Source organism: Salmo trutta, chromosome 31, assembly GCF_901001165.1.
Source record: "Salmo trutta chromosome 31, fSalTru1.1, whole genome shotgun sequence".
In the NCBI taxonomy this organism is placed as follows: Eukaryota; Metazoa; Chordata; class Actinopteri; order Salmoniformes; family Salmonidae; genus Salmo; species Salmo trutta.
Window position 1 is genome coordinate 10,638,837 of NC_042987.1, and position 20,379 is coordinate 10,659,215.

General features: G+C 43.4%; 2 protein-coding genes across 6 annotated transcripts; one reads left to right on the top strand and one right to left on the bottom strand.

Annotated features, from left to right (window-relative positions):
* The first annotated feature begins 2,816 nt into the window (after positions 1-2,816).
* On the top strand, positions 2,817-9,920 carry LOC115169495 (TOX high mobility group box family member 4-A). Of its 4 annotated transcripts, none has more exons than XM_029725165.1 (9): positions 2,817-2,920; positions 4,546-4,611; positions 4,749-5,039; positions 5,171-5,425; positions 7,454-7,804; positions 8,351-8,431; positions 8,548-9,300; positions 9,400-9,554; positions 9,731-9,920. In XM_029725165.1, exons 1-9 carry the CDS (start codon positions 2,915-2,917, stop codon positions 9,786-9,788), a joined length of 2,016 nt encoding a protein of 671 aa, XP_029581025.1. In that variant the 5' UTR covers positions 2,817-2,914; the 3' UTR covers positions 9,789-9,920. The 4 variants fall into 4 exon arrangements, with proteins under 4 accessions (XP_029581025.1, XP_029581026.1, XP_029581023.1 ...); XM_029725166.1 differs by having other exon boundaries at positions 4,752-5,039; XM_029725163.1 differs by lacking the exon at positions 2,817-2,920 and adding an exon at positions 3,507-4,357.
* Positions 9,921-12,347: 2,427 nt separating this feature from the next.
* Positions 12,348-20,272, bottom strand: LOC115169497 (E3 ubiquitin/ISG15 ligase TRIM25). 2 transcript variants are annotated; one of them, XM_029725168.1, is made up of 8 exons: positions 20,184-20,272; positions 19,720-20,004; positions 16,484-16,801; positions 15,395-15,487; positions 15,222-15,306; positions 13,382-13,471; positions 13,190-13,249; positions 12,348-13,077 (listed from the first exon to the last, which is right to left on the bottom strand). In XM_029725168.1, exons 2-8 carry the CDS (start codon positions 19,987-19,989, stop codon positions 12,545-12,547), a joined length of 1,449 nt encoding a protein of 482 aa, XP_029581028.1. In that variant the 5' UTR covers positions 19,990-20,004; positions 20,184-20,272; the 3' UTR covers positions 12,348-12,544. The 2 variants fall into 2 exon arrangements, with proteins under 2 accessions (XP_029581028.1, XP_029581029.1); XM_029725169.1 differs by having other exon boundaries at positions 19,720-20,001; positions 20,184-20,263.
* Between the last annotated feature and the right edge of the window lie 107 nt (positions 20,273-20,379).

Genomic DNA, 20,379 nt, shown 5'->3' on the forward strand with positions numbered 1-20,379 from the left:
ACCTTTGTTGCAGAGGATAAGTTTATTAGAGTTACCAGCCTCAGAAATCAACAATTAACTGCACCGCAGATTGCAGCCCAAATAAATGCTTCAGAGTTCAAGTAACAGAAGCATCTCAACATCAACTGTTCAGAGAAGACTGCGTGAATCAAGCCTTCAAGGTCGAATTGCTGCAAAGAAACCACTACTAAAGGACACCAATAAGAAGAGACTTGCATGGGCCAAGAAACGCAAGCAATGGACATTAGACCGGTGGAAATCTGTCCTTTGGTCTGATGAGTCCAAATTTGAGATTTTTGGTGTGTCTTTGTGAGACGCAGAGTAGGTGAATAGATTACCTCTGCATGTGTGGTTCCCACCGTGATGCATGGAGGTGTGGGGGTGCTTTGCGGGTGACACTGTCAGTGATTTATTTAGAATTCAAGGCCCACTTAACCAGCATTGCTACCACAGCATACTGCAGCGATATGCCATCTGGTTTGCATTTAGTGGGACTATCATTTGTTTTTCAACAGGACATTGACCCAAAACAAACCAGGCTGTGTAAGGGCTGCATCAGATTGCCTGGCCTCCACAAACACCCGACCTCAACCCAATTGAGATGGTTTGGGATGAGTTGGACCGCAGAGTGAAAGAAAAGCAGCCAACAAGTGCTCAGCATATGTGGGAACTCCTTCAAGACTGTTGGAAAAGCATTCCAGGTGACTACCTCATGAAGCTGGTTGAGAGAATGCCAAGAGTGTGCAAAGCTGTCAAAGCAAAGGGTGGCTACTTTGAAGAATCTAATAAAATATTTATTTAACACTTGTTTTGGTTACTACATGATTTCATAGTTTTGTTGTCTTCTATTATTCTACAATGTAGAAAATAGTTAAAATAAAGAAAAACCCTTGAATTAGTAGGTGTGTCCAAACTTTTAACTGGTACTGTATGTATTCAGAAGGTGATTTGGGAAAGTCCATTGTAAACGGCAGAACCCATTGCCCAATCTCGCGGTTGTTCAGGGAAGTGATGTCACACCAACAGTACAAGTATACTGGAAGTTCGTTACACGTGGAAATTTGCTCCCGCATAAATAAGAGTGTTGTAACTATCAATTTAAATGTAGTCACTGGAAACCAGTCTAATGGGAAGGATGGAATCTGGTCTACCATCTTTTATGGTACCTTCACATGTGTTTTTTTTCTCACCTTGGAAGCACCCATCAAACTTGTAGAGATTTTTAGCATGAGCTCGCGACCATGTACCTTAAGTTTTACCTTAACGAAAATGGAGAGAGGGTGCACACGATGAAGGTAAGCATTTCCTGCGTATCTGCATTATTTTTTTCAATATTTCTTTCCCTGGATGTGAACTGTTAAATTACACTCGAATGCCATTTAATTGTGTAATTCTGTCCGCATTTCATTCCAAATGGCTCTAACAAACCCATTCTGATTGCATAGTACTGTCCGCTTTTCATTACATATGGCTGTAACAAACCCATTATTTCAATCTTAGAAGGTGGACCTTCTGGGCCAGCCCACCAGCTCGGTCCATCAGGCTCGGTTTTCCCCCGACGACAAGTTCTCTCTGCACCGAGTGACACTGAAGAAACGCTTCGGGCTCCTCATTCAGCAACCAAGACCCGTGCGCTAGTAGTCTAACATAAACAGTATTAGCTGACTGTACACTGTGGTGGCTAATTTCTGCATTACCAAATTAGGAGAGTTACAAACACACCAGTCCGAGTTAACTACATCTTTATAATTAAGATACTTTTGCAAAAGCACTTGACCTTCAATGATGCTATTGAGAAAGGTGACTACACCTTCAATACAAAGAGCTTTTATACTCAAGGTCCACCCCTTCAACGTACATTGACGAACCACAAATCTTAGGAACAGTTCACAAAGGTTAAGTTTTGTATGAAAAGATATCTATAAAGCACAGCAGACAGCAACTGCTATCTCAAGTATTCATTATATAGACCGGTGTCTGGTCTCCCTAGAACCGTCCCTCCCTGGTACGGTATAGAACAAAACCATTAGCTCATGTTCTCTGGAATGCTTTTTAGGCGTTCTTATCAAAATACATCATAAATATCCTCTGTCAGTGCTATCTCATAGAGGCCCATCCTCAGTAAGACACCTCTTGTTCCCACTCCTGGACAAGCTCACTGAGGGGAGTGACCTGCGCACAGACATTGTGGAGACAAATAATTGGTTCCCCATTAATCACGCCATCCCTTCACATGGTTTAAGAATAGGAAAAGACACATCCACACGAAGACAATGTTTCATTCTGTCCTCTCTTGCTGATATTCTGCATAGCAACAGAGACATGTAAAAAAACAAGTCTGACCTCTCCCCTCTCTGGGCCCCAAGTGACTGAGCCCCAGCTAAGGGAAACGGGCAACTGAAAGACACCAGAGTCCAAAGGACACTTTCTAATGACAAGTATCTCACATAAGCATATTATACTAATAAAACATCTTAATTATCTATGTTACCCAACGAATTCTGATTCATCCACCACAACACACATCTATTTATTTGAGTTATATTGAGTTGTGATCAAACATCATCTGATCTGACATCACTTTTTGTATTACTTTGATTTGCACTGTTTAGGCAACTCGTTTTCTTCAAGTTGAGAATGAGTGAATAAAGCATGTTTTTGTTAAACAACCTTTCACTGTTCTGTTTGACTCATTTGATTAAGTATGTGAAAACTATGTTGTAAATACCATTCTTATGGCACGATTTGTCATGCTTGTTTTAATTAAGTTTATCATCAGTACCAAGAAGACTAAGAAATCTCTACAGGAGTGACGTCATTTCCCCAGAATAAATCCAAGGAAACCCGGAAGCCAAGTAAAGAAAAGAGGAAACACAAAATAGAATTAGGAAAGCAGCGGACCGATGTAGTGAGGATGGAGGTAAGATATAGTTTACGAATATTTCGTTATTGAAGACAGAGTAGGATTGTTAGCTAAATCTACTGAACGCCTTCATCTTTTGTACCATCTTGCCACTTGAACTAGCTTTTGGATTTATCTCCCCAAAATTGCCACGGTTGTGTTAACTTCACCAACAGTCATTCTTGACACGACCATCACTGGCTGTCATTTGTTTAGCTAATAAACCCTACATATCACACCACCTTTTTACTATGACAATATTTAACTAACTTGTATAAGTAGCTAGTTTTCAATGTAAACAAAGAGGTTCTCTCGCTGGACTCAACTCCTTTGCTTTGTCATGCAACTCCTACCTGAGCTGATCTCACACAGACACACACTTAAATCGAAGAACACGTATAACTACCTATTGTAATGGACAACTTTACAAGTTAGGATAATCAGATCGTCTTGAAACATATTTAGTCTTATGTCCATCACGAAGAGTGTTGGATTGGCATTGAGGAAGTTTCCTCCGTTCTCACACCAATCCATTCCTTAAAATTCCACGAGGGGGAGTGTACACCTCGAGAAGTTGGACATAATTCAAAATTGACCCATATCCAAATATCCTATATATTTTGGATAGGTCTGAGCAGAGTTGTATTACTATGTTGTCCAGTAAGGTTAAATAAATTGAGATATTCTAGAGATATTTCCATCGAACTATTACATTAGATAACCATGTCTGTTCTTTAGTCCTGAGTACGCGATCGATTATGTTTACTCGATTAGACAGACTTGTTCGACTACTATATTAATTGACTAGATCACAGCGTCGAGCCTGGTCGAGTTTGCTGAATATGGACCTGAATTAGACCGAGCAACGTTATTTTGACAAATTGCCCGATATCTAGCTAAATATCTTACGGTCAGATTTCGGTTCTTATGGGGAACAAAGATCTTTCCAATAATTTGTAATTAAAAAAATAAAATAAGAGCAAACGTGAGCTAAATCCATATGCTTCATTGGAAGCTAGCGTTAGCATTGTTGGCTAGCCTGCTAGCTAACGTTAGTGAATTGAGTTTTCTTTGATGAGCTACAAGTATCTATCTGAGAATCCTGAACAAATCAGTTATTTGCAATTAAATTTTGTATACTGGGGTTACCTAGCTAACATTAGTTGGTCTAGCTACATATATTTATGTACTGCTAGCGGTTATAGCTAGCACACCAGTTGAAAACGTGTGTCGATTGATTCGTCTGGTCTGGCATGATGGTGATTTCTAGCTAGCTACATTAGCTGCAAAGAGCTCGCCAATCTTGGTTGATTCGTAGTTAAATCGCACAATTTTGATTGGTCTGTCACGATGGATCTTAACTTTTACTCTGAACTTTCTGATGGCACTGGTCAGAATGTCGACCCGGAGTTCTTGGAAGCACAGGCTTATAATGGATACGACCCAATTAACAAGGTATGGGGCCTATTTCTAAACAAGGGGGAAAGAGTATTCACCCGAAATGAAAATAACCTATGTTGTATATGCGTCCGCAGGCGAGTCAAGTGACTGTCCCAATTGAGCCTGATATGTTTGGACTGAAAGGAGCTGTGATCCACTGTACTGAGAGAACACAAGTACTAAATCACATTTCTGTTTTGCAGTTTCCAGGGGGCAGTGATAATTACCTTACCATATCTGGGGCAGGTCATCCTTTTCTCTCCTCTGAGGTGGGTATCATGATCCTAGAAGCCTGCACAGTTTCCATACTACATATTATTGACATTGTGCAGTGTATTTACACGTAACATGTTCGTGTACTGTATCTGTCCCATTAACAGTTGTCCTTCTCCTTCTCTCTGTTTAGCAGACATTCCATACCCCCAGTCTTGGTGATGAGGTGTTTGAGATCCCTCCAATCTCCCTGGACACGGCACTCAGTGTTGGGGATGTGGTTTCCCATTTTGGGGAACTGTCAGGTGGAGCAGGGGGTCTCGCGGGTGCTGGAAGCCTGGCGAGGAATGCTGTGGTGGGGGGCAATGACCCCTCCTTTGCCTCCACCTATGTGAACACAACCTCTCAGGGCCTGGAGCACCTGAGCTTGGGGGTGATGAGCCAGCCTGGAGGGGGGGCCCTGCTCAGTTCAACACTAGGGGTGGTAAGTAGTATACTTTATAAATAGCTTTGTGCATCAAGAATGTGTTTTTTTCAAATGCAAATGCTTTGTTATTAAGATGCTTTTTGTTAAGCGCTAATGCTAAGTAAACGCTCCTGGCCTTGTCACTCTAGGAACTTGGCCACTCCATTGGCTCCCATTTCAGCAGCTCCTCTCCAATGACCATTGATGTCCCACTTGGTGACATGAATCATGGCCTATTGGGACACAATCAGCTAACCACCATTGACCAATCAGATCTGAGCGCCCAGCTCGGGCTTGGCCTTCATGGTGGGAACATTCTGTCTCGTTCCAAATCACCTGACCAGCTGTCTGCCACGCCCTCTCCAGCGGGCTCCCTCCAGGATGATGATATGGATGACTTCAGGGTGAGTGTCTATTTGTATGTTTGTTTATACAATGCCTTGCAAAAGTATTCAGACCCCTTGGATTTCTTCACATTTTGTGTTACAAAGTGGGATTAAATTGGATTTAGTTGTCATGTTTGTCAACAATCTACACAAAATACTCTGGCAAAGTGGGACAAAAATTCTAACATTATCAAAAGATGAAGTAAAATATAGTCGTTGCATAAGTATTCAGCTCCCTGAGTCCATACATGTTAGAAACACCTTTGGCAGCCATTACAGCTGGGAGTCTTCTTGGGTAAGTCTCTAAGAGCTTTGCACACCTGGATTGTGCAATATTTGTCGATTTGTATTATTTTCAAAATTCCTCAAGCTTTGTCAAGATGTTAGGGATCATGTCAATTTTCAAGTCTTGCCATAGGATTTCAAGCAGATTTAAGTCAAAATTGTAACTTGACCACTTAGGAACATCCACTGTTTTCTTGGTAAGCAACTCCAGTGTAGACTTGTGCTGTAGGTTATTGTCCTGCTGAAAGGTTAATTCCTCTCCCAGTGTCGGGTGTAAAAGCTTAGCCCCGTCCTGTTTTATTTTTATCCTGAAAAACTCCCCCAGTATTTGCCGATGTCAAGCATACCCATATACCATGCTGCAGCCACCACCAAGCTTGAAAATAAGGAGGCAGTTAATCAGTGGTGTGTTGTGTTGCATTTCCCCCAACCTAGAGCTTTGCATTTAGGCCAAAAAGTATATTCCTTTGCCATGTTCTTTTGCAGTATTACTTTAGTTGCATACAAGATGCATGTTTTGGAATATTTTGTATATTTGTTCTTTTCACTCTGTCATTTAGGTCATTATTGTGGAGTCACTGCAATGTTGTTGATCCATTCCCAGTTCTCTCCCATTGCAATCATTGAACTCTGTAGCTGTTTTGAAATCACCAATGGCCTCATGGGAACACCCCTGAGCGGTTTCATTCCTGTCCTGCAGCTCAGTTCAGAAGGACGACTGTATCTTTGAGGTGTATGGGTGGTTTAATACATATTATTAACTAGACCATGTTTTAAGATAGATATTCAATGTCTGATAGGTAACAATAACCAATCTACCAATCAGTACCCTTTTTTATGAGGCTTTTCGAAAAGCTCCCTGGTATTTGTAGTTGAATCTGTGCTTGAGGGACTGTGCAGATTTTGTATGTATGGGGGACAGAGGGAAGGGTTAGTTATTTAAAGATCATATCAACCCCTATTCATTTCACACAGTCAAATTGGACTCCTGAACTAATTTAGGCTTGCCTAAACAAAGGGGCTGAATACTTATGCAATGACTCTATATTTGAGTTGTAAATCTTTGGTCATTTTTGTAATCGTCACTACATAACACAGTCAAAAGTCATAATTATATATAAGCCCTACCCATTTCCACAATTTTTCTTAAAATTGTATTTTAAACCTAACCCTAACTAATGAAGTCCAAGTTTGATGCGTTGGACCGAGATTAGGTGGGAACAAGATTAGGTGGGAACGAGATTAGGTGTAATGTGACTAACGTGACTTCACTTTAGAGCGTATGCCATCTTTCAGCACCAAATGTCACGCTGTACGAAGCACATGTTTATATCATATTTGACATAGTGGGTTATGTCCCATTTTACATGGGGGATTATGTCTCACAGTTATGCCACATTTATGAACCCCTTTATAAAGCCTGACATACGGTTATAGATGCTTTGTAACACTTATGTAGCACTTAGGAAGGCTTTATGAAGCCTTTATAAGCTAAGTGTAATTTAAAGCGGGACCTAATTGGGTCACTAATTTCTTTTAATACATTTGTCTTCCACTTTACCATTGTAGAGTATTTTTTGCATATTTTTTTTACTATTAAATCAATTTTAATCCCAGTTTAACACACACTTTGGAAGAAATCCAAGGGGTCTGAATAATTTCGGCAAGATGTGTCTTGCTAAGTCTTACTAAATCTGATGATCTAGCCTTGTATCTTTCCCACGTCTCTCTCTGTCCACTGGTCCCGCTGTCACCCTGAAGAGTGTGCTGGTCGACTCTCCGATGTCCCTGTCTGTCTCCCCTGCGGTACTCTCCCACCTCTCCACCATGCCAGCCTCTTCCCCCATGCTCGTCTCCTCAGTCTCCCCTGCCTTGGTGAGGCGCGGCGGGGGCAAGCCTGCCATGGTGGCCGCCACGGCAGGGCCTGGAGGAGGGAAGAAGGGGAAGAAGAAGAAAGACCCCAACGAGCCCCAGAAACCCGTCTCTGCCTACGCCCTGTTCTTCAGGGACACTCAGGCTGCCATCAAGGGCCAGAACCCCAACGCCACATTTGGAGAGGTGTCCACGATAGTAGCCTCCATGTGGGACAGTCTTGGGGAAGAGCAGAAACAGGTATACAGTACATACACTTTTACTAATACACATGTAGGTAACAGCCAAAATAAAGGAAACGCTTGAGTAAATGAGAGATACAAAATATATTAAAAAGCAGGTACTTCCACACAGGTATGGTTCCTGAGTTAATTATGCTTTTATTTTGATGACCATGGCTAGAAAAAGAGATCAGTGGCTTTGAAAGAGGGGTCTCAAAGAAGCATAGAGGGTTTAAAGGGTGTGTGTCAGTCACCAGATCTCAACCCAATTGAACCACTTGTAGGACATTCTGGAGCTGTGCCTGACAGTGTTTTCCACCAGCGTCAACAAAACACCAAATTATGGAATTTCTCGTGGAAGAATGGTGTTGCATCCCTCCAATAGAGTTCCAAACACTTGTAGAATCTATGCCAAGGCGCATTGAAGCTGTTTTGGTGGCTTGTGGCGGCCCGTCACTCTATTAAGATATTTTATGTGGGTGTTTCCTTTATTTTGTCAATTATCTGTACATTTAGCCTTTACGTACGTCTTTACTTACGTAATTATACCCTCTGACACTATTAGGTGTATAAGAGAAAGACGGAAGCAGCGAAAAAGGAGTACCTGAAGTCCCTAGCAGCTTACAGAGCCAATCAGCTCTCACAGGTAAGAAACTCTTGGCCTGTCTTTGCTTGGAAGACGTGTAACTGTAGCTCTGACAATGTTTTCCTGTAAATGTCTAGAAGCTATTATCTCTCCAAAAAATGTGCTCATTTCCCCAGCCCTCCATTGAAGTGATGGACACAGCTTCTTCACCATCACCTCCTCCAATACCTGAGCCGGTGCCTTTGGCCCCCCTGGCTCCCGCCCGTCCCTCCCGTCTCCCCCAACACATCGCAGACCAGAATACCATCACCAACATCTGCGCCTCCAACATTATTCTGGACGTCCCCCAAGTCACCACGCGTTCCCGCACAGGAGCTTGCAAGCCCCCCACCCTGGGACCCACAGCCACCCCGACCCTGACCCCCACCATCACCAAGATCATCATCTCCAAACAGATGCTCCAGGCCGGGGCTAAGCTCCATCAGATACCCAACTCCATGGTGACGGTGCTCCCTGGCGGCGTGCGCACCCTGCTGCCCTCAGCCCCACGCCAGCCCCCACCTCTGCTGCAGATGCAGCACGCCCCTCCTCCCCCGCGGCTCCAGCAGATGGTACACTCCCCAGCCCCACCTCCCCTACAGGCCAAGCCCCGAGGAGGAAATGCCGGGCCGGGGCCTCCTGTGTCCATCACCGCCACACCTCCCCCTCCACTACAGATCAAGATAGTCCCGGCCTCTTTGCAGGCAGACTCATCCTTGCCTATTATTGTTACTACAACAGCAACCGCCCACTCAATTGGTGTCACCACTTCCGCCGTGCCTGCATCAGCATACTCCACCCCTACAGTGGCTCTGCAGTTGGCGAAGTCCACTGACTTGACGGCGAGTGCAGATGAGGATTCTGTTACGGAAGAGTTCACTTCGGGAGAGGTTAGCTGTGGTTTCTGACCCAATGTTCATGTTAAATATACTTGGCGTTTCAATAATTCCTCTCGACTCCTTGCTCAACTTTCACCTCTTTTTCTTCAGATGGAAATGGAGTTCAATGTGTCTCCACGTCCCACTGACGCTGCTTCTGGCCCCCTGACTCTCTGCGTACGAGTAGGATGCACCAACCCTGCAATAGAGAGCACGGACTGGGACAAAGAGTACTGCAGCAGTGAATGTGTCGCCACTCACTGCAGGTTTGTGGGTTTGGATCTACATTTATTTGTGTTCCTTTTCTTTCTGTGAGAAAAGTTTGTCGTTTTTTTGGGAGGTTTAAGTAGAAGTTGCGTTGGAATAGAAAAAGAAACATGATTGATTATGTTGACTGACTTAAAGACTTGTCTTTATTTTTTCCCCTTTTTCTCTCCTTCAGGGATATCTTCATGGCCTGGTGCTCCATCAGGAATCAGAATACCATGGTTGTCAAGTAAAGACCGGCCACACCCAGACAAGGGGAGAATTGTGATTTGTGTCTTGCTGGGTCAGGGGTGATAACAGGCCTAAGGTAGACTGAGTGGGATGAGAGGAAGAAATGGCGTTTGGAGGAGAGCAACTGGAGAAAAGAAGAGTGCCATGTACCACAAAGCGATCCAGTGGAAGGAAATGATCAACATAACAACACATGGGATTCATTTAGAGATGGACAGTGGAGACAGTGACCGAGATAAAACGTGCGAGGACAGGGAGTGAAGTATATATATTTAGTTGTGTGTTGTATTGTTTGGACTTGCATACCTTTTAACGGGTCCATTCACAATGATGGTGTTATGAGAGGATGTATACCATATGAAGGAACCTGAAATCATAGTGGGGTTCTAAAGGGTTCTATTCCAGAGGGTAAATTGGATCATTGTGCCGTCACATGTTGACAAACACTACATGACCAAAAGTATGTGGACACCTGCTCATCGAACCTCTCATTCCAAAATCATAGGCATTTATATGGAGTTGGTCCTCCCTTTTTCTGCTATAACAGCCTTCACTATTCTGGGGATGTTTTCCTTTAGATGTTTGAACATTGTTGCAGGGACTAGCTTCCATTCAGCCACAAAAGCATTCGTGAGGTCGGGCACTGATGTTGGGCGATTAGGCCTGGCTCGCAGTCGGCGTTCCAATTCATCCCAAATGTGTTCGATGGGGTTGAGATCAGTGCTCTGTGCACTTCAGCATACGTCTGTCCCGTTCTGTGAGCTTGTGTCACGTCTGAGCCGTTGTTGCTCCTAGACCATTTCCACTTCACAATAACAGCACTTACATCTGACCAGGGCAGCTCTAGCAGGGGTGAAATTTCATGACCTGACTTGTTGGGAAGGTGGCATCCTATGACGGTGCCACGTTGAAAGTCACTGAGCTCTTCAGTAAGGCCATCCTACTGCCAATGTTTGTCTATGAAGATTACATGGCTGTGTGCTCGATTTTTATACACCGGTCAGCAACGGTGTGGCCGAAATTGCCGAATCCTCTAATTTGAAGGGGTGTCCACATACTTTTATTTTTGAAGTCAGTTTTTACAGGAAAAAGTTAAAATATTTTTGGTGATCCATGGCAGCCAAAAGCTTCATAAAAAGTTTTCCATCCTTATTCTTATATATTTGGATAAATATATGATACCCATCTTACTTTTGTTGGTGGCCTTTAGGTTCTCAGAGAAAAAAGTTCAGCATCTCTTTTTTTTTAAGAAACCGAGTCAGGAAATAGTGAAAATATCAGATTGAGGAAAGTGGCGTATCATGCTACGCTCTTGGTTTCTTTTCACATAGTTTAGTGGGCTTTAGAGACTTTCTTACTTTTCATTATTGTAAAATAAAAGTCCACTGTGTCTAGTCCGGTGTGAATAAATGACTGTAGAAATCAAGGTCAATTTGACTTATGTTATTCCATTATTTTTAAATAAAATAGCAATGAAGATAAAGAGCTCAAACTCTGGTGTCTCATTTACTGTGAATAATGTTTGCGCTAAAAGGGATGGCTGCGACAGACCAACAGTAATTAATGAGCCTCTCGCTCTGAATTTACTTATACATCCTTTACAATAAACAAAACAAGAAATATTCTCCACTCATACAGGATAAAGGTCTATTTTTTTTGTTATATGTTTTTAATTGGGTTGCTACTTACCGTGGGTATGCACACAGGAAGCAGCACAGGTCCTAATCCAGGCACTTGTCATTTCCTGTTTGGACTACTGCAACTCGCTGTTGGGTGGGCTCCACACTTGTGCCATCCAACCCCTGCAATTTTTAAAGAATGCCGCAGCACACCTGGTGTTCAACCTTCCTAAGTTCTCCCATGTCAACCCGCTCCACTGACTTCCAGTTGATGCATCTACTACAAAGAGCAGCGAGGGGAACTGCCCCTCCCTACCTTCAGGCTATGCTCAAACCCTACCTGAGTACTTAGTTCTGACACCTCTGGTCTGCTGGCCCTCCCATCCCTACGGGAGGGCATATCCCACTTGGCCTAGTCAAAGCTCTTCTCTGTTCTGTCACCCCGATGGTGGAACAAGCTTCCCTCTGACGCTAGGACAGCAGAGTCCCTGCCCATGTTCCGAAGACATCTGAAACCCTACCTCTTCAAAGAGTATCTTAAAACACCACACAAAGTACATAACATCCTTACCTTTAGTAAACTCTCACTTGACTTCAATCTGTAAAGCTAAAGAGTTACAGATTCCGTGATAGAAATGTAAAGGTAATTTCAGATTGAACTGACATATGGCGCGTTTATCTTGAATGGAGTCTCCGCTAAAGCGGGACATTGCCTTTAAAATCCAATCGAGCTGAATTTCCGCCATGCGGATTGAATAGAGCCATTTTTTTTTTTACTACTAGCACTGACTTCGCTACTTTGAGGCAAAATGTACTTACTATGACTGATGTGGTAGTCCCCCCTAGCTATCCTAAGATGAATACACTAAGTCGCTGTGGATAAGAGCGTCTGCTAAATGGCAATAATGTAAACCAAAAAAAATGACAACGTTGATAGACACATTAGGTAAAACAATCATTTCAACTTTTATTTAATCAAGATGCAATAGAATCATGTCAACATCATTTGTATAATAGAAACCTGAGACAACGGGAGTTGTAGTAAAACATTTACATCTTTGTTTCAGCAGAGACAATACTTGGTTATTCTCTACAGTCATTGGTCCAGTGCTTTGTGATGAGTGTGCCGCGTAGGGCCACTACTGGGTCTCTATAATGGCGACTCTACTGGGAGGATCTACGCGGTACAGGCCAAATCCCAGGCACACAGGCTGACTGAGCTGAGCATTGAACTGGTGCAGCTTGGTCAGGTTGATATTCACCTCAGAAAAGGTGATGGTTCCCTTCTCAAAGTCTACCACCACTGTCACTCTGTTGCCTTTCAATGAATTGGCGATCTCCCTCTTCATCTTGTTGTGGTAGGCAAACAGGTTTCCCTTTGCATTGTGTGTGATGCTCCAGGATTCATTGTTGAGGCCAAAAACAGGGCCCTCAGTCCCCTTGCGCTTAATACTCTGGTAGGACACAGCGATGTCCCAGTAGCCCTTGGCCTCTACCTCCCAGTAATGTCTCCCAGAGGAGTAGCACTGGGTGGTGAGAACCTGGGGGGCTTTGTCAAAGCGGGAGGGGTGGTTGGGGAGGGACAGTTTGTTCTCCACTCTCTCCACAGACTGGAGATCAAGGGACACTTTGAGAAAAGGGCTGGCCGAGTCTACGTCCAGAGTCAGAGCACCTAAGAAAGACAAATGGGGACACAGATCAGTGACACACATACACAAACAAGCACATCAGATCAGTGATAGACTGACGCACACACACTATAGACCCATTGTATCACTGCTTACGTTGGGCTTCTCTGGTGTCTGCATTTCTGTAGCCCTTTGGTGGATTGTCAACTATGAATTCTGTAAACAAATACATCACATCTCTTATTACCACACAGCAATAAAGATGTATTGCCATACTTATTTCTACAGTGCAGGAATCTTCAAGTTTGATCATCCACAAAGAACAAAAGTTATTTATTTGCTTCTCACCTGCCACAGAGGAGTAGACATCGTGCAAGAGAGTCTCCTGTTTCTTCAGTGTGTCTGTGAGGTTTTGATTTTCCAGAGAGGAACTATATGCTGTGATGAAGACAAAATGTTCATCAGACACACACGTGTGCACCCACCCACTCAGGCAAGATGGCCACCATTGTGCCTGTACCCAAGAAGGCAAAGGTAACTGCTTAATGACTATCGCCCTGTAGCACTCACCTCTGTCATCATTAAGTGCTATGAGAGACCAGTCAAGGATCATATCACCTCTACATTACCTAACACCCTAGACCCATTTCAGTTTGCTTACCGCCCCAATAGATCCACAGACGATGCAATCGCCATCACTCTGCACAATGCCCTATCCCATCTGGACAAGAGGAATACCTATGTAAGAATGCTGTTCATTGACTATAGCTCAGCATTCAACACCATAGTACCCTCCAAGCTCATCATTAAACTTAAGACCCTGGGTCTGAACCCCGCCCCGTGCAACTGGATCCTGGACTTCCTGACGGGCCGCCCCCAGGTGGTGAAGGTAGGAAACATCATCTCCACTCCGCTGATCCTCAACCAGGGTGCGTGCTCAGCCCCCTCCTGTACTCCCTGTTCACCCATGACTGCGTGGCCAAGCACGCCTCAAACTCAATCATCAAGTTTGCAGACGACACAACAGTAGCAGGCTTGATTACCAACGATGACGAGACAGCCTACAGGGAGGTGTGAGCTCTGGGAGAGTGGTGCTCAACGTCAACAAAACAAAAGGAGATGATCGTGGACTTCAGGAAACAGCAGAGGGTGCACCCCCCTATCTACATCGACGGGACCACAGTGGAGAAGGTGGAAAGCTTCAAGTTCCTTAACGTACACATCACTGACAAACTGAAATGGATCACCCACACAGACGGTGTGGTGAAGAAGGTGCAACAAAGTCTCTTCAACCTTAGGAGGCTAAATAAATTTGGCTTGTCACCTAAAACCCTCACACATTTTTACAGATGCACAATTGAAAGCATCCTGTCGGGCTGTATCACCGCCTGGTAGGGTAACTGCACCGCCCGCAACAGCAAGGCTCTCCAGTGGGTGGTGCGGTCTGCCCAACGCATTACCGGGGTCAAACTACCCACCCTCCAGGACACCTACAGCACCCGATGTCACAGGAAGGCCAAAAAGATCAACAAGGACATCAACTACCCTAGCCATTGCCTGTTCACCCCGCTATCATCCAGAAGACGAGGTCAGAGTACAGGTGCATCAAAGCTGGGACCGAGGGACTGAAAAACAGCTTCTATCTCAAGGCCATCAGACTGTTAAATAGCCATCACTAGCACATTAGATGCCGCTGCCTATAGGCATAGACTAGGAATTACTGGCCACTTTAAGGAATGGAACACTAGTCACTTTAGCAATGTTTACATATCTTGCATTACTCATCTCATATGTATATACTGTTTTTTCTATACTGTTCTACTGTATCTTTGTCCGTTCCATTCTGACATCGCTCGTCCACATGTATATAGTCTTAATTCATTCCTACTTAGATTTGTGGTTATTGGGTATATGTTGTGTAATCTGTTAGATATCACTTGTTAGATATTACTGCACTGTCGGAGCTAGAAGCACAAGCATTTCGCTACACCCGCAATAACATCTGCTAATCACGTATGTGACCAATAGAATTTGATACACCCACACATACACCTTGCTGAAGTCCAAGTGTATGCAGGTCAATGATTGACAATGTTATTTTCGGGCAAGTAAGAGAGTAATGACTCATTTAATACTATATAAAAAAATCCAAGACGTGACTGACTGCGTCATTATCAGATCTACTCACCATAATAAAGGACAATGAACCAGAGGCACAGCAACACCACAGTTACACTGTTAATGCGGGAGTCTTTGGAATTAGAGCTCTGCCTCTGTGCACAGAGAAATAAAACGATGAATCTCACAAGAAATCAAAAACAATCAAAGCATTACAGCAGAGTACACAAAAATAGAACTAACTTCGTTTTTGAAGTCTTCTTTCAACTTGCTGACAGAGTCCTTGCATTCCTGTAGCTTTCCCTCTAGCACCTGGAACTGCTGCTCCATAAATGCCTGAAACCCATTTACACACATATTCACAGATGTACACCGAGTATACAAAACATTAAGAACACCTGCTCTTTCCATGGCAGACTAACCAGGTGAAAGCTATGATCCCTTATTGATGTAATTTGTTAAATCCACTTCAATCAGGGGAGGAGACAGGTTAAAGGATTTCTAAGCCTTGAGACAATTCAGACATGGATTGTGTATGTGTGCCATTCAGAGGGTGAATGGGCAAGACAAATAATTGAAGTGCCTTTGAACGGGGTATGGTAGTGGGTGCCAGGCGCACCGGCTTTTATTAAGAACTGCAACGCTGCTGGGTTTTTCACACTCAACAATTTCCCATGTGTATCAAGAATGGTCCACCACCCAAAGGACATCCAGCCATCTTGATACAACTGTGGGAAGCATTGGAGTCAACATGGGCCAGCATCCCTGTGGAACGCTTTCGATACCGTTTAGAGTTCATGCCCCGACGAATTGAGGCTGTTTTGAGGGTAAATGCTCCTAAAGTTTGGTATACTCCGTGTATATGTACTTTTGTTTGAAGAGTGCTATTATTCCTGTGTTTGTCTGCGATATTATACATTACAATATTGTGCCAATCATTCTGCATGGGCAGAGTGTCTGGGTGGTGTGTGTTTCATTCTGTGTTTTATGGTTCATTTATTTGTGTCTTTTAAGCACATGAACAAACAAATTTCCCCCTGGTGGGATAATAAAGTCGATATAGTTTGTGTTTGTGAGACAACATTTTGGGGATTAAGACTGGAAGAACCTCACTTCATTCTCAAACCTGGGATTTCTACAGTACATACAGTACCTGCCTGGAAGTGTACTATGTGTATGAGAAAGTCTCTGCCTCCAAATCCTACCCTGCCACACCACACCCCATTTACTCTGGTTGAAGGAGGGTAACAGAAAATAAATCAAGTATGTAAAACTAGCATTGCACATATTTCTCCTATGGCTACCCTTAAGAAGAGAGGTGGAAAAACTCACAGTCAGTTTTCTCCCCAGAACGTTGGTGGTGTCAACAGTGAGGTTGGTCTGCTTCTTGTCCATGGCACAGATATTACAGATGTAGGTTTTCGACATGGAGCAGTAGTACCTCAGCACCTCATCATCATGCTCAGGGCACCTCCTCCTGCTCAGGTCCCCCAGGGGTTTGACCAGAGGGTGTCCCATGTAGGCAGGGAGTTGCAGGTGATCCTGGACATGCTCCTGACACAGTGACACCTCACACTTCAGACACGTCTTCACTGCCAGGCTCTGTGTCTCTGGACAGCAGTCACAATACGCATTCTCTGTCTTCTTAGCCTTCAATTAAATCAGAAAATCAATCAGTTAATCATGGTTCATTTATAAGTCAACAAAACCAATCTAGTGACAGGTAGCAGGGCCAGAGTTATGGGCCCACCCTACCGTACTTCCTTGCCCTCCCAAATGAGATATTGAAATATTTATAATTTATTTGACTGGAGAGACGCATCAATCTCAGTTAAAGCATCCAAGCAAGCGAAGCAGCCTCCCTCTGTCTCAGTATGTGTAGACCATGTATTTGATGCTGTCTGGATCAAAAGAGTATGGCATGTCATGCTATTTCTGTCCAGACAGCATCAGATACATGGACTATATATAGAAGGGCGCTGTTTCGCTTGCTCGAATGCTTTCTCCGGTGATATAGAGGAAGAGGTGAAGCGAGAGGGCTCACAAAATCTGTCCAGTATAAGCCTAATGTGTTTCTACGGGAATAATATGCAGACCTAAGCTTGTTGCCTGTCTTCCCGCCTTTGGGACAAAGACTCCCATTGTTCGGGCGGAGACATGAGCATCTCGGTTTTGCATCCCATCTGTTTAGGAAAGGGGGGATACCTAGTCAGTTGTACAACTGAATGCCTTCAACTGAAATGTGTCTTCCGCATTTAACCCAACTCCTCTGAATCAGAGAGGTGCGGGGGGCTGACTTAATCGTCATCCACGTCTTCGGCGCCCGGGGAACAGTGGGTTAACTGCCTTGCTCAGGGGCAGAACAAGAGATGTTTACCTTCTCAGTTCAGGGATTAGATCCAGCAACCTTTCGGTTTAGCTAAAATAAAAATGTATACAATAATTCCAAAAAAGGTTGTGCCTGTTCTGCATGTTATTTTGGCATTAATATGTGTCACATATCAGTTTCTAAACACATTTATTGAGTTAATAAAGCTGCAGGTGTTGCAGTCTAGCTCAGTGCTGTCTGTGGTGGAGGGGCAGCCAGCGGAAAATACAGAGCGTAGGGGTTGGTAATCTTCTCTAATTGCACCGGGATTGGCTCAGTGGTCTGTCACTCATGGGGACACTATGTCACCGAAAAATCTACAGGGAGAGATAGAAAGTTCAAGCCTACTTGGGTGCTGTCATAGATTTACATTAGAAGTGCCCATACAAGAAGGCTCAAAGTCATTGGCCACAAATAAAATGACGTCAAATCACGTTATATCTACTGATCATGTCAACATCATACTTTCAAAACCTTAGCTAGCATGCAGTCATCATCATGAATCACGTCGACAATCTACTGGCAAATCCATTTCAATCCTTGTCATATGAAGAGAAATTAGAGATAAAACGTATCGGTGCTCATCGGCCATTGGACATAAACATTACACAACAAGTTGGAAATCGCAAATTCAACAATGAGTGGTTTGGAAGGAATCAGTGGCTAACTACAAGCGTTACAAAGCAATCACTATTTTGCTTCCTCTGCCTGCTATTCAGTGGAGAGTGTGTGTGGTCCAAGTCTGGGTTTAAGGGTCTATTTTCCAAGCTTAAAAGGATAATTCACATGCAACACCACGGGCCAGAAAAGGTTGAATACATTGGCCCATGTGCATCACCCTAAAAATGTGGTCACTTTCCCCCTTATAATTTAGCCTACTGTTCTGACTTGGTGGTGCACATGTAGCTTATTGCCTGTTTTAGAGAAATGTCATCATTGAATATTGTAAGATAAGCCCCCTCTATTTATGCTACGGTTCTGATTTATACAGGGAGAATACTGTAAGAAAGGCCCGTGGATTCTGAATTCTGTCGCTATACATTTCAAAAGTGCTGAACAAATAGTTATATTGACTATGTCTGTTCTAGCTCGCTAATTAATGTCTTAATCAAAATTACAGATTGCCTCTCATCTACTCTTCGTCCCCTTATGCCATAGTTTGTACATCTCAATTGTCAGTAGAAAAACACATTTGTTTTAGCAAGTCAGCCATATCAGCTATATTTTTTAAAAAGGCAGTAAACGAGGCTGAATTAACTGTTTCGCTGCCAGACAAGGATCCACTGATAGCCAGGTGTAGCAGTGGTAAGGATTCACTACATGGTGCTGAAAATAAAGCTCTGCTGTTGGGACAGCTTTATGTAGGCATTAACAGTTTGTGGGCACCGTTTGTCACCGTTATAGTGCAATTAATGGATTATTTAGTGTTGTTTATTGGCTTTCCTGGCCTGTATATAAAAAAATATATATGTTGAGTTTGCCCCACCAAGAATTATATGCTAAAATTGCCACTGGTCTTAACTCACCATGTACAACACAATTTTTTTCTTTGCCTCACACAAGTCAACAAAGTATTTTTTTAAATCTTTTTTTTTTTTAAAGCCATTGGGAATGATAGTTCCTCATTATTTGAAAATCTTTCCAACACTCCCAGCCTCAATAATCACCGGAAGGGGAAACAGGGAAGTAGTTTAAAGAGAATACGGAGTAGTACGTCATTAGATATAGTCTCAAATATGTGGTTATCTTGTTTAATAGCAATGTGGCTGGCAGATATAGTTTAGTTTCTCCCTGTCGCAGGCCCACACTCCATTGCAGTAGGTGGCGGTAATGCACCATAACGTTGGATGCCAACCCCGATAAACCCCACCGAAGAAGCATCTCACTGGCGCAGGAAAAGTTGAGGACCCGGAATAGGCGAGTTGATAAACTGTTCCAAGTTCGTTCGTTACAGCTTCCGGTCGGACAACGTGATAAATTGACACAATGTTGAACTTCACTAGCAAAAATTCAAGTCATAGAAAGGGAGGCAGACAGGCGGAGAAGAGAGATGAATGCGATTGAAACAACCGGAATTTTCATCAAGATATTTTCTACAGTTTTTTATTATGCATTTTAATTAGTTGATAATTATGATAAATGGAACATTAGTCTTGGCAAAAGTAATAAACCAGATCTGTGAACAAATTGAGAGGAGCACCTTTAGGTTTTCTCTGAAGTCCTCTGCGATGTTAGCCAGGGTATAGCTCTTCTGGACGTCAACCGTCGATCCAAAGTAGGCCCTGCAGTCTGGGCAGCGGAAGGGCATGTTTGAACCGAAGTCTATTATGCCCTCCAGACACACCATACAGTAGCTGTGCCCACAGGACAGCTGGTGCGGGTCTTTAAATATGTCATGGCACACTGGGCATGTCAGCAACACCTCAAGCTGGGTTTTGCTTGACAGAGGAATGGTACAGTCTTCGTCCATCTTGCTCCCTTCCTGCTGTTCAAAGATTGGAGTATAAGGTTAAAAGGAAATGAAGTATTCCCTGACTGCTGTAGATGGTGCTCCAAAATGTCCGTTTCAAATAGTAGCCAGCTGCTGAAGTGAATGGCATGTTAACGCAGTAGGCGATTAGACATGAGGTCAGTCGCTAAATCACACAAAAGGCAATAATTTACCTGTAATGTCAGCTTTTAGATCTCGCCTGTGTGCTTCCCTGTATACAGTTCAAACATTCAAAAGTGAAAGCAAAGCTCCGTTTAGCCACGCCTCCAAAGGAAGTATAGACTCAACTGTAATTGGAGCCACTTCACAACAGGGAAGTAGTCTGCAGTTATATCTTTGGAGCTGGATTTTTTTTATAAGCTATAAAAT